Source organism: Dromaius novaehollandiae, chromosome 3 (assembly GCF_036370855.1).
Source record: "Dromaius novaehollandiae isolate bDroNov1 chromosome 3, bDroNov1.hap1, whole genome shotgun sequence".
In the NCBI taxonomy this organism is placed as follows: domain Eukaryota; kingdom Metazoa; phylum Chordata; class Aves; order Casuariiformes; family Dromaiidae; genus Dromaius; species Dromaius novaehollandiae.
The window spans coordinates 82,493,325-82,517,751 of record NC_088100.1 but is presented as its reverse complement, the minus strand read 5'-3'; the positions used below and the strand labels follow the sequence as shown (position 1 = coordinate 82,517,751).

Here is a 24,427-nt window from a genome sequence, read left to right as displayed (position 1 = left end):
GCGCTGGGAAGGCGCCCGGGCTGCGCCCCGCTCCCCGGGGGCGGCAGGCAGGGAGGGCTGCCCCGGCCGCGAGCCGAGGCGAAAATCCGCCCCCGCGCTGCCCTGCCTCTTAACCAGGAGCCTGTGGGCGCGCTAACCAGCGCACCGACCAGCCACGCCGGCTTGAACTGTAAATTACTTTTGCCACCTAGCGTCAACATCTTTTCAAGTGGCTTGCCGCTGCTTCGGAAACTTTGCCGCGGCGTTATCCCCAGGCCGGGGAGGGGGATCACTTCGCAGAGAGTTTACCAAGCAAGTGGGGCGGGAGGGGGGGGCAATGTCTGCCCCCTGCATTGAAATTTGGGGGTCGCCCGTCGGTGGAGGTGAGAAGTGACATATCACCGCGGATCTTCTAATCTACGAGAGAGAGAAAGTTGGTCCATTAGCATCCCCTTGCTTAAAAAACTGGAAATAAAAAGTTACACGCGCGAGGGCTTTAACCTTGTAGGGGGGAGGGAGGACCCGAAAAAACTTGCCCCAAATCCTTAACAACTCCCTTTCGGTACCGGGTATTTGTTAAATTGACGTGGCACAGATTTCTCGATTACCGCTGCTGAGCGTGACTGAAAGGCGCCGTGAGATCCGGCAGGATCCTGCCCACGGCGCTCATTCTTCTCCGGTTTAATTTATGCCACGCGATTCTGTATTGGGGAAATCAAGCAGAAAGCTCCTTTTTCTGCTTCTTTCCCCCCTCTCCCTCTCTCTTTCAGATGCTGGGCTAACGGGGAGACTGTTTAACTTAAGTGTTTCTATAGGAGGCTGTTGTAGTTTAACTCCTGCCCACCAGTAGCTGAGGCGAACAAAGGAGGGACTCGAGGTCTAACTATTCATCCATTCTCTGCACTTTAATTTTCATTGATTTTGAAGACAAGGGGAGCCCTTAGGGATTCTCGCTGAAGGGGGATGACACGCCTTTAGACGCGATCAGCCCCCTAGCCAGCCATCTGCTCCTAACCAAATGGCGCTTTTTCGCTCCCAACCGCGTGTCTCCGCACCGCGCTCGCCCGCGGCCCCCCGCGCCGCCCCCGCGCCCGCGCACCGCCGCGGGCCGCCAGCTCCGCGCCCGGGGCCGCCCGGCACCGCGCCGAGCCGCCCGCGCCGTCGGGGCCGCGCCAGGCCGGGGCCCCCCCGCCGCCCGGGGGGCGCGGTGCTCCCGCCTGGCGCAGCCCCGCTGCCCCCGGAGGGTCCCGTCGCCGTCGCGGCCCGGGCAAGCATGTGCCGTGCCGCCGCTCGGGAGCCGGCAGCGCCCGCCCGGCCCGCCGCAGCTTCTCTTCCCAAACGAGCCAGATTATGGGAAAAAGCCACTTCAAAGGGGGCCGTTAATTAGGGCAGCGCGCTCCGGGCCCTGGCGGCGACCCCGGTTTCTTCCCGGGACGGAGGGCGCCGGGCATATGGCGGACGGGGCGGCGGCGGCCGGCGCGGTGCGTGTGGAGCTATGTGCAGCCGGGTGTGCGTACTATTGTAATGAGGCCCGCAGCCCCGCGGAGGTATGTGTGGGCCGCTACCCCTCCGGCACGGCCCGCGGGGGGCGGGGGGGGGCAGGCAGCGCACCGGGCGCCGGACACCGGGAGGAGCGTGGCCCGGTGCCCCGCACGGCGCCCCGCCGCCGTCCCGGTGGGTGGGCAGGGGCGGGAGGTGCGGGGGCGCAGCCCCGGGGGGGCTCCCGTGCGCTTCCCGTGTGCGGGGAGCGGGGAGCGGATTAAGGAGTTTAGCGTGTAGGTTAGCCCAAAGTTGCAAAGGCATGTGCTGATTAGAATAAGAAAGGGCAGTCGCGTGGCTCAGCTGGCACACAGAGAGGCCAGATGATAGATAAGCAGCTCTGGGCCTTCCCTCCCCCCCATCCCCCTTTTTCAAATCGCAAATCATCTGCTCCGGCCCTATCCTAGCCCCTCATTTTCATAACAATGCTTGTGTGTTTACCTGTGATCCTAGGACCGACGGGGCATTCCTTTGTCTCCCGATGAGATTACCGCAGCCAGCTGCTCTCCAAGCCTTCCCTGGGCAAATCTGAAAGTGGCCGCTATATGTGTTTTACTGATGGCACACGAGGAGAAAACTAGCGCTCCCTCCCCCTCCTCCTCCTCTGCGCTAGTTGTTTGTTTGGGTTTATTCCCTGGCTTGTTTCCGACGTGATTTTGCTTGTGAGGAACTGCCGTGGATAAAATTGGCCACTCGTGTGCGTGCGTGTGCTGTTGGCTTCTTCCCTCCCCTTTTAGCTCCAAACTCGTTTCCCCAAGACACTCACGATCTTACCTCCACTAGAAACCACTGATTGCGTTTGGACTAGGTGACCTTCTGAGATCGTTTCCAACCTGAAACAATTTGTCATCCTAAGAATTATCCTATGCTCCAGCAGCCCATCCATCCCGTCAGGAGCCCGGCATAACCCCATGGCTTGCCTCGGTGCGGGTGTCACAGAGCAGAGAGGGGGTGACTTGGCTAAATTTGTGTACATGAGGAAAAAACATCTGTTACAGCATTTCTCAGAAAAATGTTCTGCACTCCAGCTGGGAGATTTTGCTGGATGGCTGGGAATAGTCCCTCTGTTGACATCCAACTTCAGTAGCAACACTGCCTGTCTTCACCAGTTTCTATAGGGAAAACTCCTCTTCCCTGTTCCCCGGTTTAATTACTCATAGTCTTGAGCCAGAATGAACTCCTAATGGTATCTGCACAGACCACTCTTTCCCTATGACTGCCAACACAGCGTGCTGCTGTACTGTACTGCACTTCATGCATGAAGGGTTTTTCTGGTCCCCTGTGGCCTGCAGCCCCGCTTGCACGGTGTGCACATCTTGTGTATTGTGTGCTTGCTGCAGTGCAAAACCTGCTGGAAATTAACTTTGGAGGGGGGGTGTTGTTTGATAGTATGTTTCCAGGGCTTTCTGAGCCACCTCCGATTTGCCTTGTTTTTCTTTCATTCTGCATCTCTCTGAACCTCAGATGTGTGTGTGTGGGGGGGGGGGGGGGGGGGAGAGAAGAAAGGGGCAGAAACTACTTTGCAGAAGGTGATTATGAAAAAGAGGATGGGTATGGATGGGGCGGGCCTGTGCTTTTGGAAATGCTCTCTTTTCTGAGAGCATCTGCCCGCAGATGAACAGATGTGGGCACCTGCGGTGACAGGCCACATATGCTCCGTCCTATTCACAGGCATTCAGACATGGCTACAATGGTGAGGCTTTGTGTATGCGGAGTCACCAAATATATTAATCTGCGCTCCCCAGAGCACTGCTCTGTTTAATTTTTCACCAGCAATAACATCTGATCTAATCCTTCCATCAGCTCCCCAAAGTGCCTCTTTTCCCCGCTGAAAATATGTGAAGTTGCTCAGGTCTCCACCTGTTGCCTGCAGGGTGGAAGTGGGTCGCACACCTGGAGAGGCCCTGGCATGCCTGCAAGGGGTTTATCCCAGCCCACTGCTGAGAGCACACACCAGCAGAGCGCAGCCAGGTGGGGAACACGGTGGTTAAATGGGGCGCACCTTCGGTTTTAATTACCAAACAAAACCAAGCAGCTCTGCCCCCCTCCCCATTCCTGCCCCGTTCCCGTTAAAACTGCATATAAGGTCCCCCCACGGGTCGCTTTGTTTATCAGGCTCTAGTGGTTATTATAAACATCGGTCAATAGGCCACGCAGCCAAAAGGTAACATAAATCTCAGATGTAAGACTTAGATTTTTTCAAACAATTTTGGTGCACGACTCTTTCATCTGATCATCTCTTATTCTGTTTTGATTTGTTTTCGGGCACAATGAGCCCTTTGGTCCCATTGTGGCCCGCACAATGCGCACGGACACCAGGCTGTGAATGAAGACAGAAGCAGTTTAAACAAACCAGGCCCTTTCTTTCCTCTCTCCCTATTGTAATATGAATGGGCCTGCTGTAATCGGCTGCTAGGAAACGCTCCTTTTAAAGCCCAATACGTGCACGGCGAGAAAGGGACCCCCATAAAAAACGCCCCCCACCCCCTCAAATGTACCGCGTTGAGGGGAGGGGGCGCACCTGAGCAGCCCTTTAGGCTTTTTTTTCAGTCATCTCTCAGATCCCGAGCAGCCCCCAAGTTACACCTAGTGTATACCACTGGCCCCTGCCCCCGAGAGGCCGAGGCAGCGATATGACACAGGCACAGTCCCCGTTGCAACATCGCCCACGGGGCGCCCGACAGCCGCCGTTTCAGGGCACAACGGCCCTCGAGGCAGGCCCCGCCGGCGGTGGCGGGTGCTGTGCGCATGCGCAGCCCCGCCCCAGGGAAGCGGAAGCGCCGGCCCGGGTTAGTACTGGGGGTGCTGTTAGGTGGGGGCGGGCGGCTGTTTAACGGCTGTGTGTCGCGCGCGCGCGGGGAGGGGAGGGGGTTCTCGGGGGCCGCTGGAGGCAGGGCGGGGGGATTCGCAGACTCCGGCCGTCGCTCGTAGCACGGCGTGAGCGCCGCGAGGTGCCCTGAGGGAGCCGCTTTCCTCTTCCGGGGCTGGACACGGCGGCCCTCACGCCTCTCCCGGGCAGCCCTCGAGCCGGCGGGCAGGTGCCGCAGGTTCCTCCGTCTGCATCGGACCTGGACCTGGGCCGCCGCGCCTGGCGGCCTCCCGCTGCCGCGCCCCATGGTCGGCTCCAGCCGCTCAGGGCAGGTCGTCCGGGCGGCGGCTGTGCGCGCTCTGCCCCTGTGCCCTTGTGCCGGCTTTTGAGCTGCTGCGTGCACGGGAAGCGTGCTCACTGGTGTGCCAGGGGCTGCGCGCCTCTTTCTGCTGCACGTTAACCAAAGGGATGGGGAGTAGAGAGCTTTGCCTCCGGTGCCTTGTGCTGTGTACCTCGGCTAGAAGGCTCTTGTGAGGGTTGGCACAGTTATTTTAAACGCTTCTGCCCCCAGCGTAATGATTCTTTGCAGTGTTGTGCATTACTAGGAGCGTAATAAAATCTGCATCGTGGTAGTTGTTTGCTGACAAGATAAAGTTAGTGACATCTCACTAGCTGTAGTAGGGGCCATCTGCCTGAATTTTTGTGTATATGTAAAAATTAGAGGAAAGATGTTTCTAATTATTTCAGTTTGTGGAGAAAACTTACTTTTTTTTTCCGCAGAGTCGCACACTTGATAGTTATGCCATTGGGATCTTCTGGTAACCCGAGATCTCCATTTTACACAAATAATATTAAAAATAAATGTCCAGTCTTAAATTATTCATCTGCTGCATAAAATACACATGCTTTTCACTGTAAAGAAGTGGAAGTTTTCATTAGAAATTTATTACTCCAACATAAAGCCTTTAGGTTGTTATTTTGCTGACTTTATTCAGGTATTTAAGAATGAAAGTACTTCTCAAGTCAGCAGATTTGACTTATTTTCTGTTCTGCTACTGTGGCTGATTGGACAGTGATTTCCTTAATGTAAGGGCTGCAGTTTTGTAGTGAAGCAGGATGGATGGCAGAATATAAAATCTGTGGGTTTTGTTATGTTTGCATAGAATATGGTTATAATAATAGTATTAAAATCTTGTGGTGGCCAAGCTGTTTGCTTACATGCTAAGTCACACAACTTTCTATTGATTAAGCTAAACTAGTACTGGTAATGGAAATTTTTCTGATAATGTCTTTATCATAGACGTGCCTAGATTGTTAGGCAAGAGGAATGCTTCAGATGCAGGTGTCACGGGGTAGGAGAAAGTTTCTGTCACCTTATAGTATAGCTGGTAAATAATTTACTACACTTCCTCCTCTACATGTGTAGCTGCTGAGGACAGAATCTGTACTGAATCATAGCTAGAGCTTGCTTGGGCACACAGTACGTTTCCGCAGAAACAATGCCAGCCGTGGCCTACTGTATCTATGCAGTGACCTCATATCATGCAGTGTGTCTGCATGTGTTAGTGTTTGAAAGGTAAAGATCTTCACACCCATTGCTGTTTCTCCATGGAAGATAATAAAAAGTAATAACACACCAATGCTCAGACTGGGATCAGAGGTGTAGCAAATGGCTGGAATCTTAAGGGCACTCACACGGCACCAGTAGTAGCATTGTGTGGAAGCAGCATCCATTACTACACAATACCTGTGTAGTAATGAAGCAGATTCATATTCATTTATTTCTGGTTTTATTACAATAATGTCTACTGTTTACTCCCAAGTTTATTTTGTATTTATATGCGTATATTTCATACTGCTTTCAACTAAAGAGGGTATTCAAAAGCAGTCTGTGAAGGGTATTAGATATTTAAAACTCTGAGGAAGAACTCAGAAATACCTTTAAAAGTTGTCAACTCACAATAGTGTTGTGAATTCAACTTCCTTTTTGTATACCCCAGGCATGTATGTTGTAGCGTAACGCTCTTGAGATGGTCTGTAATTGAAATGTCAGAAACCAGCAGTGAGAAAACCAGAAGAATTTGTACATGTTTAATTAAAGCATGGTGAATTTCTTAACTGTTAAGTGAGAAAGGATTTGATGTTTGTGTAAAGTCAGAATAAAAACAAAACAAAGTTTGTCTCATCGCACGAGAAAATCAATGTTGTTACCTCCAGTTTCGATTGGAAGGTCCTTTAAAATAGTGTTGTAGGAGAGGAAATTGGTGCTGTAGTAGAAGAAAAAGGACATTTAACATGAAGCTGTGCCAAACTTCTAGGCATTGAGGTTTCTAGAAAGAAAAATGGAGGTCAACGAAGGTTTTAATTTTAACCCACAACTGTATCCTTATGGAACACGTGTATTGGTTTATTTGACTTACTCGTAAGCTCTGCTACAGAACTTAGAGGATCTGTATGCTTCAGTCTTTTGGTAGTTATTAAATAAGCAGAAAATAGGCTTATTCCCTAATTATTTAATTTTTAGCTAATGTTTGCATGTGTCTTTTAAAATAGATAGATTCAAAATTGCTGTGCACGCTAGAAATTGCATTTAATGTATTAACTTGACTAGTAATGAACGTCAGATTTGTAGCTTTACTAAGTATAGGTAAGCCTATAATTTAATTGTGTCTTCAAATGACGGGATAGTAAAATGGATTCGACTTCTGTTTCAAAGCAGAACTGACAGTACAAAAATTATATAGGAGTAGAAATACTGCAGCTGGTGCCATATTAATGAACTACTGACTGTGAACTCAGATGGCAGCTGAGCCATTTGCACACTCAAGGTACAGAGCTGAGTTTCAAAGTTATTCAATATGTGTTTCCACTGACTTCAGTTAAAGGTGTTCATATACGTTTAGTGTGAAAATCAGGCCATTAATTCCTGTGTTACATGTTATAAACTAAGATGTTATAAACTTTTTAATTATATGTACCTTTGTTTTCCTATAAATGAACACTTTCTATATATTTAACTCTATTCATCTGAATTTTTTAAGGTCATACTTGTGAAATCCTTTTTGATAATTACAGTTTCCACTTGATATAAAAAACAGAGGTGGAAGGCAGAGTGCTTTGCAGGGTGAGTGGGCTTTATGTCCAGTTTGCTGAAGGCAGGAAAACTGGTTCAGACAGTTTAAAGGCCAGTTTAAGGACAGGTTAAAGACAGTTTAAATAACACAGCAAGACATTAGCAAAAACGGAAAATTAGCTAGTTCTGTTTCCAAACTGCTTTTTTTAACTGTAGAATTTCATTGCTTTTCTCAGTATTACATTTTAGAATGCTGTTTTTATTTTTCTTCTTTCAGGCTGCAGAGAGTTTCAGAGATCAGCCATGGGCATTAAAGGTTTGCAGGGATTTATGACAAAGGTTTGCCCTGATGTATGCACAATGGTAAATCTGAAAGAAATGGCAGAAAGACACCGCATCAATCATCCCGATTTCCCTCCTGTTATTGTAGTAGATGCCATGAGCTGTGTTAGATACTGGTACACACCAGAATCTTGGGTGTGTGGTGGCCAGTGGCAGGAGTACCTTGCTAATTTAGAGAATTTTATTGAAGCTTTTATGGCAGCTGGTATCAAGTTGGTGTTCTATTTTGACGGTGTGGTAGAAGAAAAAAAGAGAGATGAGTGGATCAAAAGGAGGTTGCAGAATAACAAGGAAATAACCAGAATATTTCAGTTTATTAAGACTCACAGGAAACAACCAGGGAGAGAAATGTTCGTTATTCCTTCCGCTTTGCCTACTTTTACACGTTTTGCCCTAAAGTCACTTGGTCAAAAAACAATATGCTCATTGCAAGAGGCAGACTTTGAGGTGGCTGCTTATGGATTGCAACATAATTGCATGGGAATTCTTGGGCAAGATAGTGACTACCTCATCTATAATACATCTCCCTACTTTTCAATTGAGAAGCTCTGTTTGGACAGACTGGTCACTGTTATGTACTCTAGAGAAGACCTTTGCCGTGTGTTGGGTCTTAGTATGACACACCTCCCTCTGTTTGCATGCTTGCTTGGCAATGATATTGTCCCAGAAAGCTTGTTGGAAGGCTTTTGGCATAAATGTTTAGTCATCTATCCCGTCAAGAATAAGGGCTACAGCAGAAGAACTAACATACTTCTAGCAGTAGCAAATTACATCTCAAAAGTTCCATGCTCATACGGCAGCCTGAAAGACTTGGAAAATATGCTACCTTTGGGATCAGACAAGACTTTACTCTACAGAGGAATGGAGTCCTATCTTTTGCCTGGGCAGCAGTCTCCGTGGATTCCTCCCAATGTAACAAATATCCAGATGTTCTCCATTCAGCAAGAAACAGCCATGTGTCAAGATAAGGAAATATTTCAGGTACTTCACCTCTTAAAGCCTAATGATCACTTTATTGCAATGACTGTTTAATGAAAACTGGTAATGAATACGCTGAACCTGTTTGTTTAAATTTGCTTGGGTAAAATCTTCTGTGTGTTAAGTACAGCTATGATATGCATGTGCTCAGGGCAAATGGAGCCCATTTCATTAACACTGGTTCCTCTGTTTTTGAAACATGAGGCAGGTCAAATAATGGGGCAGCAGCTGAAGCGTGGGACACACTGGGCACAGAGTTGTACTTCCCATGTATTGCACAGTGTAATAGCTTCCGTTTTGCTTTTTGAACCTACGGGTCAGATACAGCTGATCACTGGTCTGCTGCTCTGTGCCTGGCCCATGTAGTCAAGGTACCAAAGGGTAGACTACCTAGCTAATAGAAGACCCTGCATCTAGAACATGGACTAATATTTCTACCAGCTGAGCTACCTTGTATCAGAGTTAGATTTTAGAGCAGTATTAAGTCGAGAGTATAATATTGCAAATTCATGGAAGTTAAGAAAGTATGTTGAAATTTACTTTAAAACATCTTAAGAGGTAGTGCCTTTAGGCCCCTATATTAGTCATCTGTTCATCCTTATTTTATTAAGTACATAGAAGCTTCAAGTAGTCTTTTTTGTCTGCCTTTTAGTTATCTTGAATCTTTTCTTTAAAATTATTTTCCTGTTTCCTCATTACATTACACTAATGTAATGCTATATTTTACATTTTCCTTTCTGAGAAGACCCTAAATTGTTTAAAAGCATAGTTTGAAAACTATGCAGTGCTCATTTCAGCTAAGCTGCAGACATCTTTGGGGTTGATATAAACCACGCATAGATACGTATAATTTTTGACTGTACTACTTAAATGGAAGATATTATTAAAAAGACAAAACCTTACGTTTTAATAAGGGGTTAAAAATACTATTTGCGATTTAAGTGCAAGGAAAAATTAGGCAGAATATAATTAGGTAGGTTGGATTATGGCCAGAACAATAGTGTTAGCATCCTTGCTCTTAAGAGAACATGCCATACAGTCTTTATGACAAGTAGTCATTATTTCTTGGTTTTGTCTTTCATTTGAAGGGTTACATTGCTCTAGCATCATGCTGAGAAAGTATTATAATAACTATAATTTTATTATAGTTTAGATAGTTTATTATAGTCTAGAAGTTTCATCGAAGACTGTGGCCTCACCATTGCTGCATAAATCCTATGTTAAGTCGCTTCCTTGGCCAAAGAAATTACCATCTAATTTGTAGATTTGTTAACCTGTATTTTGTTTTTCTGTTACAAGTATTTAAATATTTGTAATGTCTATGCAGCACCTCATATTTTGAAGCCCATACACAATTCTACTTACTTTACACATTATCTAAAATGCACATAAGTGACATCTATAGCTCAATTCCAATCTTGAGGAAGTTGCCTCATGTTACTGCTTCTCTCAGGGAAAAGAAAAGCATACCTTTCTAGCCATCTCTATATGTAAATCAGAAATATGTTTCAAGATACAGCACTGGATACAGCTATCATTTTGAAACTAACATCTTTTTTATTGCATTAGGATGTGTAGATTATTGATAAATTGTAAGAAACTAGCATTTTCAAATGTGTTAATATCTATGAAAGAGGTTTGGCTGAAATAGTTCCATACTTCATTCTAATCATGCTTAAAACTAATGAACTGTTAATTTTTTTTTAATATACAAAAGTGGATTGGGAGATTACGTGAAGTAAATTAAGAGTCCTGAAGTGTTTCTTCTAGAGCACTTGTTATCTTACTCCTGTAAGAGAATACTGTGTTGATGAGCACTATATGCAGGAGCCTATTGTTAATTTTGTGCTCATGTGAGATGTTTTCTGACGTTATGCTTACATGACATTTCAGTAGAATTAATTTTGATCAATAATGACCCAGTGATTGACTGCAGCTTTCAAATATGCATCTCTGAGTTCCCAGGCTTGCAGATGTTAGGAATTTTGCAGAAACAGTGAATTTGGCTCTGGGCAGTAGTGTGGTATTCCCCCATGAAAGAATTTCAGATAGCTCTGTAGATGGCACAACCCAAATAATACAGATAGTGTGACACATGTAGGGAATATGGAGCAGAGAAACTTGAGTGCTTGCTCAGGATACGTCATTGGTCCAGGAGAATTTATTAGTGCCCCCCCCCGTGGAATCGGAACTGACTCCAGTCAGCTATTTGACCACTCTGGTAGCTTTGGTCTGGGGGTGTGGAGCAGAAACAGTCTATCTTATATTTCTTTTCTTGGGAAAAGCTATTGCAAAGTAAAAGTGTAGTGAAGGTAAAGTATTTTAGCTTCACTGCAACATAAACTACACAAAGTCAGCTAGTGTCAGGAAAGAAATAGTGATGTGCTGTGTAGTTTATCCTTCAATAAAATGGAAAGTTTTGGTTTTGTCATGCCTTCGCTCACATGTTTAAAACAAAGAAGTGTGTGTATGCACTTTTTAAAGGAGAAAATTTAAGTTTTTCAAGTGAGGGTAAAGGGTACCTCGTTTTTCTGTGGCTGATTTTAAATTCATAATAAGCATTCTTATTCTCAAAAAAGGTGTCATCACTAAACAGATTTAAGAATTCAAGGAGGGAATAGGAGAAAGATAATGACGGTTTTTCTGAGGATTCCCATCCACAAAAGGATAGGTATCTGAAAATATACTAGGCTCCTGTTTTTTGAAAAAGCACTTGTTCTCTCCTCCTTGACCATTCCCTCAATATTTTCTCTGATAGAGGAGGTAGTTTCCTATAACAGTGAATTAATTGTCTTTTTGATCAGTCTTAATTTTGAAGATCAATGGCTTTTTCCTTCTTTGAAGTTAGCCAAAGAACAGCACATCCAATCTGAAAATTACGCAATCTTCAATATCCTGAGTAATGGAGAGATTGAGTGCAGCAACTCTTTGGAAGATGAATGTGATACAGAGATTCCTGGACAGGCACTCATCTACCGCCCTGCTCGTCAGCATATTTATTCTGTCTTGTTGGAATCTGGAAAAGGTAAGGTTTAGACCACTTACACCATTATTCAAGCATACTTTAAATTTGGAAATGTGAAATCTTGAATTCCATGTTTCAGTGGCTACATCTGCATGACATCCATACTGTGGACAGCCTAAGTATACTTATGAAGGAATCAATAGAAAACACAACAATGAAAATGTAGTCTTTCTACATGCTGTTGAATTTTGGTGCTTTTTAAGAGATTAAAGAAAAAACTAAATTTTTGTCTATCTTGTTAAATGGGAAGATGTGAAAATTTTTAATAATCAGAAGATTGAGCAAAAACAGTGAGGTTTAGAATATTTTAAGAGTCTGAGTTTGAGTCATATTTTGATTTGATAAGTGTATCTCTTTAGAAGTTAATGTCAGGTGTAATACCCTTTTGTAAAACGATCATGCACTGTTAGCATTTTATCTTCTCTTGATTTTAAGTCTTCAACTTTAAGAACAGCTGATAGGTGAAGTCGGTTATTGCACTAATGTGAACACATGTAGCCATGTCAATGATTTTTAGTTCCTTCAAGTTGCTAGAGTATACCGTTTCTTTATCCGATGATGTAAACTGATGCTGTAACAGGAAATGTATTTGTGCTTATATTCTTCTGTGTAAAGAGAAAATTCTTTATGCAAATACACGGATAAATCTTATGTTCTTAAGACTTCCATTCGTTAAATGTTATTTTTAGCTGCAGTGGCTTTTATTTCATGCTCCCAATGGCTTTTAGACAGTGACTTGAAAATTAAAAAATTATTGCCTCTTTATTCCTTTTAATATGTTGTTTTCTCCTTGTTAATCACTTCACATTTGGTGATGAAAGCGCACCACTATCAAACTTAATATTTTAATTATGTATTTAGAAAGGCCATGTAGCTAAGTACCTGACTTCCTTCAGCCACTACAGACTGAAGTTGTGCTATAATAGGAAAGAAAATAGGAAAAAGTGAATCAGAATTTAAATAGTCATTTGAAGAGAATAACAAAAAGCTCAGCAGTAATCATGCACATCTGTCATTTTTCAGCCCACTGCCTCTAGATTTTGGGGACAATTATAACTTAGTTGGGTTTTGTTTATTCCCCTAAGCAGCAGGATATTCACTGATGTGCTCAGGAACACCCAGAACCAAAACTTCTGATTAACCATTGTCACTGGGCAGAGTAGTAGTACAGATTTGCATTTGTGTTACAGCATTTGTAGTACTCAGACAAAGATTATATTTGAATTGCAGAAACATTAATTTAGAATCTTAAAGAAAATGAAATTTGGACATGAAAGATGTCTTTAAGAAAGAGATGTTGCATAAATCCACAGATAACATGTATTATTGGTTCTCAGTTCATACTTCAAATTCCAGGTGCAAATAGCTGTAAATAATTTTCTAAAGTAAATCATGGTGAACACCCCTAATGCCTTACCCTTCCAAAATGGTAGGTAGAGCATGTCTGCATGGGCACCTATAATAAATCTGCATTTTAGTGGACATATCTACTCTAAGTGTTTTAACGTCACTTCCTATTAGTGTATAGGTTGGTATTTTACTCCAGTTGCTTCTAGGTCAAGAAGTTGGACCATTAATCGGACTCTGTATGGAAGTTCGTAAGTAAACATCCTCATTACTTCTTATGAATTTGCTCTTAGAGCTACAAGGAGGTAGTGTCCTTTACCAGTTTCTTTTAGATGAAGTAGACTGTTTTTTGTAATTCAGTTAGGGGTAGCGTGGGAAGAACTCACCTAATGATATGTCTACACTGCAGACTCTAGTATAATGTAGAATTACTTTGGGTTAGCCTTAAAAAAGAGCTTACTGGAAGGAGTCAACCAATTAAATTAGTCCTTGTGGAGTCTGCTGTCCTGTGAAACAATTGCCGGTATAGCTCATTTACAACTAATTTGGCTAACTGTACACAGTGTTCCAGTTTGCAGTGCAGATGTATGTGTGGAATCAGACTGTCTGCACTAAATGTCACACTCAGCTTTTTAATTCCTTAAGATCCCTCAATTACAAGATTTCTCTCTCAGAAACTGACCTCTTCACAAACATTTTGCAGTTTGTAAACCTGTTTGTTTACTGCTGATAGGGATACCAAAGCAGCCAGCATTTTGTAAAACCAGTAATTATGGTTTTTGTTAAGAACAGTTTAAAAATAATATGAACTGCTTCCTCTACCCTGAAACAAGAAGCTGTTAGATTTGAATGTTTCGGTTGAGATTTTCAAGGGTGCCAAAGGGAACTGAGAATCAGTAGGAGCTGGATGTCTTCATACTCTTTGAAATCACCTGCCTAGACTGTGACACTTTGCCTGAAGCCATAGTTTGATAAGTATTTCTTTTTTCGGCAGTGCCAGTGTAAGCACTTCTCTTGTACAGCCACTCATTTCAGCACTTGTGCTACCTCTTAGTTGTGCTGGTGCAGCTGTTTGCGCAGTTACACGGTGACCTAGATTGAGAAACTGGTCTGAGTTAAAACAGCCCTCTCTGTCCTTCTTGGCCTTTCTGTCATTAAAGTAAGTTTAAACTGAATCAGTTATCCAGTCTGGTTCTTTGGCCAGCCACAGAGTTGTTGAGATAACCTGAGGGAATGGCACAGAGTGGCAATGAGTAAGTTAGCAATGCTGCTGAGAGAATTGTTCAGGGAGCTATACCTTTAGCTGTGATTTGGGTATGTTAAGCATGTGCATACCTTTACTTAGTGATGTGTTATTAGAATCAGCACCTTAATTTGACTCTAAAAAAAATAAATAGAGCTTTGATGGTGATCTCGAATAACATGGCATTTGTTGTCTGTGTATTTTTAGAATATCTTTACAGTTAATTGTTTGTTAAGTGGAATATTGCAGGTAGTGATATATAAGCTCTCATCTTTAAGGATCTTTCCTAGAATAACAGTACTACTGGAAAAATTTAAGGAGGAGGAAAAAATAAGTGAATAGTGCTCCTGTGTAGCACCTTGATAGGCCAGCCTTTCTTTTGTGTGTGTAATGAAGAGTTCAGAACAAAGCCGACAGGTTTTGGAACTAGCTCAGTCTGTGGAAATACCTGCACCTGCATTACTGTTGCCAATTAGGAGGTTATGTAACGTAACATAAACATGGGGCCAACTCCTGGAAGTCCTGGGATCACGCCCAGTTCTATGATTAGCAGGCCACACTGACCCTCACTTTGATACGGTCAAAAACAGTCCATTAGTAGAATTTTTGCCAGGTATCACTGGTGACCACTCAGTAGGGCTGGCATTGGTGCATATGTAGAGGAGCGTGTATAACATAGTTACCAATGGTCTGAGTTTAGTGTTTTGCACACCGTTAGAATTTGCTTAGACTGATAGGCAGTGCTTATTCACAGATTGTTCAGAATCTGTTTAAACAAAGGAACTGCTACCTTTAAGTTTCAGTGGTGATATTCTGAATGTACATCATGGAAAAAAGTTTGAAAAAGGAGACTGGGATTTTTTTCAGAGATGTTTCTGTGTAGGGAGAGTTGGCATTTAGTAATCATGTCTACATTTTGTTCTTGCTGTGTTAATGTGCTATCAGTTTGCAGGACCTTGCTTTCAGCTATATTTATGTGACTTCTTATGTGAATAGTCATATATTTTTGTAAGTAATGGATTCTAAATGTGAAAAGCGCTCAGCTGATGTTGGTGCTGCATCCTGTACCAACATTCGCATAGATTAGAAACACAATGCTAGAAGTTTCCTGTTAACCTTTTACTCTACTTGATTTCAGTGGGCAATGTAAAAATAGTATTTCACTGGCATTTGGGATCAAGTGACGTTTTAATAAGTTGTTCTGTGAGCTGTGGAACCAATTAAGAGTGACTTCCTCCCCACTAGTTTCCTTGCAGCAAAGCTCTGTTATTCCCATGCCCCTTCCTAGTATCCTTTTAACTTTTCCCCATGACCATGAAAACCTCCTTCCAGCAGTATATTGAGTTGCAATATATTGAGTGCCCAAGTATGCCTCCCTATTGCCTTCTGCTCTCCCCAAATCCTATCTCCTTCTTTATTCAGCTCTAGCATTTCCATAGGTATTTATGTATTCATTGGCCACCCAGTGCTACCAGATAAAACAGGCAACTTGACTTCCCTGCCTTTCCTTCGGTTGGGGCTTTAATAGGCTCCTTCTCTCAGCTGAGTCACCAGTTCCTTGAAATTTTTTGTAACTTAATACATTTGAAACATCTTCTCCTCTGTCTGATTTAGTTGAAACAGAGCAGTGGGTTCATGAGTTAAGTAAAAGACAGACCTCCTAATTGTATAAGCCTTGCTTCCTTAAGAAGCCAAGATAAAGTGTGGGAGGCTGAGTGAGCTAACTCAGTTGAACAAGGCAGAGTAATTCACTTAATAAATCTTAAAACAGAATGCTAAAACATCAGAAATCTTTCTGAAAGTGACTTTGGGCTATTAAATTGGAAATTCTTGTTAATGATAAAACATTATTGTAGGCAATGGTTTATAATCAAGATGGGAGACTATTCAGCTGTTGGCATGTGCCATTTCTGTTTTTTTTTTTTTTTTCAGCAAAGACATTTTTCATTTTATTCTTCATGTCAGCAGTTCCCAAACGGTGAAGCATGGAAAGCTAGGTGCAGTGCTGTCCCTCACAGTCCAGCTGGTGGCTCTTCAGTGCCTCACCCTTGTTAGGAGTTTGTGCTGCAGGTCCATGGGTAAGGAAGGAGAGAAAAGTAGAGTTGTAAAATAGATGATGTTCTGTTATTTTTCCCCTCCTCTTATCCCTGATACGCCCCATCTGAGGAATTTCTGCCCCTATACCATAGCACACCAGTGGTTCATTTATGCCAACAGTCATTTGAAGAGTTGAACTATGAATGGGATCAGGAAATTGATATAAGCAAAGGTTTGATGGTGGAGGAGGAGGGTGTTGGAGGGATTGTGGTTTTTTGTTTGTTTGTTTGTTTTTAGCTGGGTAAGGTTTTTGACTGGGGTTCACACTGTGGCATCAGAAATACTTGCGCATTATAGCACAGGGTGATGGGAATTGATGGTAAAAGGCAGGTGTTTGTCAAGTTGTTAGTACAACTGAAGCCCCAGTGTCTGAAAACCGGTGGCTTCAGCACTGTGGGCCATGGCTGGAAGGAATTAGAGATGCAGTTCTGTGAATCTGGAAGGGGATAAGGGAAGAAAAGAAAAAGAAAACAGCTTTGAGATTTGTCTAGAAAAGATTTGAAAACACTATTCCAAGAGCCCAGGAGTAGCTGAGTCTGTTTATTTCATACTGCTTATCAGAGGGGTGGAAATTTAAGGTACTGTGACATGGTTATCAAAAAAGCAAACTGTGCTCAATACAGAAGCACTATTTCTGGCAATGGTAACTCCCAGTCTGCATAATATTAGGGAAGGCATCTGCTTATGGGCTAACTACTTCAAATTGGGTAGGCTTCATTCCAAAAATTCTTAACTTTTTGAGGTGTTTTTGAGGGTATTTTCATTTAGAATTTTTAAAGCATCAAGTAGTTAGGTGCAGTAACAAAGAGAACATGTAACCATTTCTGCCCTAAATGTATTTGTAATACCCAGAAAAACAAGCCAGCAAGATAACTGGATTAGATATACCAATATGCTGGAATGAATGCTGTGCAAAGAAAGAAAGAAACCTGTATCACATAAGGCTGTTTTATTTAGAAGGACTGAGAACATGGTTAGGCCTTTTTCATGCAGTGTAAATCAAATTTGATAATTGGCTACACCCTCATCCTCTGCATGCCTCCTTGCTATAGACAGATTCTTTAAGTGGAACATTCAGAGAAGTAAGGTAGCTAGCTTCCTTTAGATTTGACTGGGAGTTGAGCTTTAAAGTCAATATGGGATGGGGAGAGTGTGGCTCAGGTAGCGAAACTTCTAAGTTAATAGATACCTTAATGTTTACTTGGGGGGGGGGAGGGGGCGGAAAGGTAGGAAGCCACTTGAGCTATTATGCATACACAATCCCTGTATACCAGATAAAAGGTCTGGAACAATGTAAAAGGGCTCTAAAAGCTCTGCATCCGACTGTGGGACAACTTCGTTGCTGTCCGCTTTCAAATAGATAGCCATCAAGTCCTCCAGTAAAGATTTTGTCTCAAACTCTGACACAGGAAATATCAGGGCAAGCTGTGAGAAGGATTATATTAAAGACTGGCTGTACATGTGACAGTGGGACACCCCGAAGAAGCTGAGCTCATGCAGGTGCCTAAGCTACACCAGATGCCTCCGCAACTGCCTGAACTGCCTCAGAATGGGAGGGCCTAAAATTGGCCAAAAGCCATTTCAGAATGCTTTCCACAGACTCTTGTGCTTATATTTTTGGCTGCAATTCCCAACTCCAAACTCATGTTATAGTACATAATTCAATGTACATAATTCAACTCTATTCATTTGTTCTGATGATTTGTCATAAAGATACTAAAACTAATTTTTCTTGGTTTGTTTTTAGAGAAGCTGAGCAAACAAGTCATTATGAAGCGCTTTCTATTACTTTAGAATCCTAACCACCAGTGCTTCCAACTTTTACACTAATGTCAATACATGTATTTGATTTATTGACCCAATTCTGTGTTTTTTAGATGGAGCCTATCCTTTTGTAAAAGAGTGGTTTGTCTATTTTGGAAATCCTCTACAGCAACCAGAGCTGGTACAGCCTATACAGCCTCCTGTTCCAGGTAGAAATAAAATATGTATTGAAATCTGAACTGATATAATGATGTCACTAAAACCGGGTTATAAAATCCATCATTAGGCATTTGATATGGAATCCAAAATGACTGTGGAGATCAAGGAGCTAAAGCTGGAATTTCTGCGTGTCTATAATTGCGTCTAATTGCCCTGTGTATTTGTGATAGGATTCAGCTTTGAACTATGTTATTACTGTGTCTCGTTAAACTCAATGCTAATTCAAACATCAGTTCTAAAAAGCAAACAAATCTTTAAGGGTTCTAAACACTGTCCCAAGGCCAGGCTAAGTGGTGTGCAGGGCTATATTAAAATTCTTCTATTGTGCTGTTTAGGAAAATCTGTCAACAGGATTGGAGGAGAAAATAAAAAATAGTCATTTTTAGATCACCTGTGACATCCTCAAAAAAGAATCTAACTTTCAATGAAAAAATAATTAGGTTATCTGTGTCTGTAAAGTCTCTTGTACTATCCTAAGCATTGACTGTTTTGGATAGTCTTACTGTCTTCTGTTAGTTCTCTTTTCCTTTAGTGAAGGACACATTCATGTACATCTTATAGGATTCAGTATTATGAGGAATGTCTTTCAATTATGAGCAAATATCTTATACTTTAGTTAGAAGTTTGGGCCCTGTATATGTCAGTCATCTTTCTATCGCTAAATTGTATCATGCTGTACAGTTTATGATAGGAAGTAAAAGGTTCCACATTGGTTTTGTATTTCAGAGGGAATTCGTAAAAGCAGTTACCTTGCTAATTTGTCTGTGCTATTGTATTCATAACCCCTCTGCCTTTACTCTCGTCGTCATCTCTCTCTGTCTATCCATTTGTCGACAGGTGGATCAGGAGCTCAAATGTTTTTAGTCTTTCATATGAAATATATTAGTTCTGTTGATATACACTACTATTGATATCTTGTTAGGAAAAATGATTATCTAATTGAATTTGAGAGTATTCACTAGCAGTTTTTCCTGCAGTACCCAGAGTTTTTGGTAGCAGTCCTTGTTCTGGTCTAGTCTAAATCCCTTCACTTCTTTGTGGTGGACATTATATGAAGTTCTTTTTCTCCCCGCTCCCCCTCTCCCCCTCTCCCTTTTTTGCTAGAGATTGATTTTAAAACCTATTTGGTTCTAATTTTCTGGGATTACAGTAAATTGCATTTGTTAATGTATCCTAAGATTATATGTGTATATTAATGTTTGAAACTTACATGTTTAATGAGAGTCTTCAAATTCAAGGACAAAGGAAAAACTGTTGTGTTGGTCTTTAGGTAGCGGCCTTTTCAAAGTCCTTTCGAAAGGAGCTGTGTTTGGGAAGAATTGAGTTATGTAAACAACGTGCAAACTTGCTTTCATATCATACACAGCAATTTCACTGTCCATTATACCTGATACGTTATTGGGAGAGTGATTATCTAATTGACTTGATGATATCTTGAAATTGTTGTGAAATTTTCCAAATGGATATGAATACATCGGGCAAAAATTCATTGTTCTCTCCTGTAGAACTTTTTTATTTCGGCATACAATGCTCCAGTATATGGGAGCATGCATTTATCAAACAAACAAAAGAAAAAGTGCAACAAAGCGTAAACCATACCTATGTGTGTTACAAGAAAGTACAAAACTACCCCAAATGTAGCCTCGAATTCTGTTCCACGCACTCCTGCTGAGGTGATCTACTTAAAGAGCAGGGGTTTGATTACAGTAAGGGTAAACATACCTAATCTAGTTTTAAGTTAGCTCAGCTTGCCTCCAGACAGCAAGAGAGTAGTAGAAGCGTGGAATCATCACCTGAGTAGGAACTCAAAGTACTGGCCAGATGTGAGCACTGCGTACTGGGGCTATATTATTGAATCTTTGCTCCTTATGATCTCTCAGCTATGTTTGCTTCTGACGCAGTTACATTTCAGTTTGCATGGCAGATATACTATATTTACTGCAGTGGAATTTTCCTTCCCAGGTAATACAGTACATTCCTCCTTTTCTGAAGAGATATCTACTTAATGTCATGTTGTCTGGTTCTGCTTTGTAAACATGCTGCACACAGAACCCACCTTCATATTGACAATAAACAGGCTTTAAAATCACTGTGAATTCTTTTGTATAGCAAATACAAAACAGGAGTTTATAAAAACAGCATCTTCTCAGCCATAATCTTTACTAACTCAATAATGAAAGACTGTTCTCGCAGACTATTAAAAAAAGGGAGGAGGACTTCTGGTGTGTATTTTTAGTGCTCTGTTGTCATTCCTTCAGCGAACAAATATTTTTCTAAAATTTTTGCAGTCCATATTTGTATGCCTTACATTCGCTCATGCATCTTTTTTTTTCCACTGCATGACTTTATAATTCACCAAATAAGGTTCTCAGCAGTGCATCACGTTTTTCAGACAGGAATCTTACTTAGAGCTAAATTTAAAGAAGTTGTTAGGAAGTTAAGAGTTCAAAACCATCAATCAGGATCAGGTTACTCAAGAAATGAAAAGAAATGTTAATAACAATTATTTGAAAAATCACAGGTGCTATTAATCTGGGAGAGTCCTTTTTTTTTCTTTTTGGGGAAAAAAATGGTAACTCCATCATCATACTGTTTTAGAAATATAGTGAGAATATATGGAAAATCTTGACTGTGTTGAATTTGGTTTGGATTGAAACCTCTGAAGAAAGAGTATGTGATGTGACTTTTGAACTGTAATCTACATCACTATAAATATTAGAAATTTCTCATTGATCTTAAAAAAAAAAAAAATTCCCACTGAAATGTGCAAGTCTTTTTTATGTATGAAACAGTAGAACTGTCTTGCATCTGAAAAGCTTGCAGGTGATAGCTTGAATGTTAGATTTTTTTTTTTTTAAGGAGCATTGAATCCTAAAGGCTACAAGGTGGTAGTCTAAAACATATTGAAAATATTATGTGTATTATGCATACGTATTTTTTCTCAAGACAGAGTCTTCTGAATTAGCACATGCAGGCACTTTCTCTGTCTTTCTCTCCCTTTCCCTCGCTCCTTTCTGGAATGTTCCCTTTCATTGGAATGAATGTGATCTTGATGTTTCCCACACATTGACAGAACACCATTTAAAAAGTTGATAAAAACATCTCTGAGAGATTCATTTTCTTAGAAGATCTGTGATCTAAGAAAATGCTATTTAGCCTCCTTATCTTGTGAGCATAGCTGATTTGTTTGATATGATATGTTTAGCATGTGTGTGGTTTATTATGGAGCAGGAGGAAGTCTTATAGTCTATACTGGAAATGTATGGATGCTGCTTTTCATTTTATTTCTGAAAATGTGTAGGATATTGTAGCCGAAAGTGCATGCAAATCTCCTCATACTGCAGGAATCTGGATATACTTTCAGTCTTCTAATGATTGTATCTTACAGGGGCATGTCATGAATACACTCATTTTCAATTTATTGTCTTCTGAATGTTTCTTTGATGTTCAGATTTAATATGTGTTTGAGTTTATGGCAACTTTAAAATTGTCCAAGATTGTTGACAAGTTAATGTTGAGCAGTGAAATGTTAAAGTTCTATTACAGTTGTTATAAAATGAAAATTCAATAGTCATTATTAATTCAAACATATATGAACAATCAATATTATGCATGAATGTCTACGTACAGTATGATTACCTGACTTAGGTTGGTATGAATGTGAGAATCTCCTTTGCATAAACATAGAATTTAATGTTTTCACAGCATTAATGCATTCCACAGCTTTTGCATACAGTGCGTGTTGAGAAGTCAGTTAATGAAGCTGACCAAGTTAAATCAATATATATTCACTTGTAGTGCTCTTGTTTTTCAGGATGCTTTCCATATGATCATGTATTTAAATGTATGCATTAAAAGAAAAAAAATTGATCAATGATTTTTCTTTCACTTGTTGGCTGTCCATTTGGGAGTTTAGAAAAGCACTGCCTCTTGACTTATCCTTGGAGGTCTTTGTGATGCTTCTCTTTTAGGAGGGCATAAGGACTATGTACATACTCTTGAAGACAGTTTCTCACAGTTTTGTGCATATTGAGGATAGCCAAAAGCGTACATAGTGTTTGACACTCTCTCTGTAATTCATAGGAACTCCTGGTTGCTACAACCCAAATAGGATAATGTTCTCATGAGTAATATTTAGAGTAGAAATGTAGATTAGAGTAGAGGAGAGATGAAGTGTTTTGGTCTGTGTCTGTCCATTCTGTTACTTAGCTTTCTTTTTTTGAAGTGAAGCTAATAAATATTCAGATGTGTCCAGAAAGTTATTTCTCCACCCTGTCCAAATAAACCGTCTTTCAGGAATGTTTTCTAGTTGCTGTTAAAGTATATAGTACGGGTGTAACCAGAGCATGTAACTGGAGCAGAGAACTGTTTTTAGGTCTACTGTATGTGAATCTTAACTCTGTTGTTGACTGTATACATGGTCCTGGGAGGGTCATTTAACTTCAGTGTATTTGTTTCTTCATTGTATTTATCTTTCATTTAATATAACAGCTAACTCTTGGGTATGACATGGAACTTGTAGAATGCATTGAGATCCTTGTGTGAAAATACTGCTTTTGCAACATACCAACCAAAAGGAGATAGTGTCGAGTTTTCTTTCCCAGAGCAAATAAATCATAATTCTTCAGTACCTCTTTTTCCCAGGCACAAGTAGATGTTGTTTCTGAAAGTATAAGAAACTGTTTATAGAAGAGATTGTTTGAATTTTTTGTTGAGCTCTCTCGATATAGATACATACATTTCATTGTGCTTGTTTGAAGGTTATTTGGAAGAAAAGCTAGTGAAAGTGACATTATGTGTTTTAAAAAAATGTTTATTTTTTGTCCAGCAAGATTGTCTGCATTATTGCTGCCATTAGTAATATTACTCCGAAGAAAAAAAAATTGTATTATTAGGTATACGCCTGGATGCAGTTCCTTCAGAGAAAAAAATGTGCAGATGGAAGAGAATACTTTCCTTTATCTGATTCTTGGAGTATATCTTCATATGCAGCTGATTGGGAACCTTCTGAAAAGCAGTAGACATCAAAACTAGTTGTTTTTATGCTTCTAAAAATTGTCTCACACTTTAAAGTTGCTTAGCCTCTATAGGAAAAGTTGTCTTTGTTTAGTTTTTATGTATGTTTTCTTTGTTTTCCCTCCTGGAAGTCAGTCTCTTCTGTTCTTTTTTCCCTAATGCAGTAATTACCAATACCAAAAACAGTAATCTGAGTTTTATCATGCTCCCTATACTGGCCCTCTCACTGCCAGTATCTGTGATATCACTAACCTGCATTTCTAACCCAAATCAATCTACCAGTACTTTTAAAAAAAAATATATATATATATATATATATATATTTTTTTTGGTAGGATTACAAGCAGTTCTTTACATAGTTGCAACTTTTGGTGGGAAAGTTAGTAGTAAAAATAGTAAAACAAACATCCACCAGGGAAATGAAGAAAAAATGCTAGAGAACTTGCTTTTTAGTTTCTCCCTCTCTGTAGAATTAGTACCATTTGGTTAATGGGCTTTCTGTGTTAAACAAACATCATCTATGTAGATCTCAGAGCCTTGTCACTTTAACCATTTATTATCACCAAGTGGTCCTAACTGTGGACTACAGCTGCTGCATGTCACAAAAAAAGAAAAGGTGTTAACAAATGTAGCTTAATTAGTCCACATTTAAAATTCACACCTCTTTTTATTTAACTACAGAAGCAGCAGTGTTTTACAGTAGGATTCTATCTTTAATTGGGATTCTTAAGCATAACTGGCTAGCCATTCTGTTATTTCACTCTCATTAGTGTTTATTTTGATAAAGGATTAAATGTAATTCAGTTGGGGAGCAAATCTTATATTTGTTCACACATGTCGCAAGTTGGGAGATGGCAACATGGAGTAAGTATTAAGACTTAGACTTAGACACAGTGGTGAATGATACTGTAGAAAAGGCCCAAAAGATACATTATATGTAACTGATGACAGCTCTTTTGCAAGTGTTTACAGTAATGTTTCATACTGTAGCCTAGG

At 41.1% G+C, this 24,427-nt stretch overlaps 1 protein-coding gene and 1 long non-coding RNA gene across 8 annotated transcripts in view; both read left to right on the top strand.

The window, feature by feature from the left end:
- Window positions 1–1,287: 1,287 nt before the first annotated feature.
- Window positions 1,288–2,216, top strand: LOC135327899 (uncharacterized). Its single transcript, XR_010388465.1, has 2 exons — window positions 1,288–1,526; window positions 1,972–2,216. It is a non-coding gene; the product is annotated as an uncharacterized LOC135327899 (long non-coding RNA).
- A 1,946-nt stretch (window positions 2,217–4,162) lies between these two features.
- Window positions 4,163–24,427, top strand: part of FAM120B (family with sequence similarity 120 member B) — a 55,616-nt gene continuing 35,351 nt past the window's right edge. For 3 of the 7 annotated variants that reach the window (XM_026117223.2, XM_026117224.2, XM_026117222.2), the window contains exons 1-4: window positions 4,188–4,307; window positions 7,678–8,723; window positions 11,565–11,745; window positions 18,310–18,405. In XM_026117223.2, the coding sequence (XP_025973008.1) occupies window positions 7,704–8,723; window positions 11,565–11,745; window positions 18,310–18,405 (1,297 nt within the window). In that variant the 5' untranslated portion in view covers window positions 4,188–4,307; window positions 7,678–7,703. Of the gene's footprint in view, window positions 4,308–6,904; window positions 7,156–7,677; window positions 8,724–11,564; window positions 11,746–18,309; window positions 18,406–24,427 lie in introns of those variants that run through there. The other 4 variants (XM_026117217.2, XM_064509274.1, XM_026117218.2 and 1 more) reach the window with 4 other exon arrangements.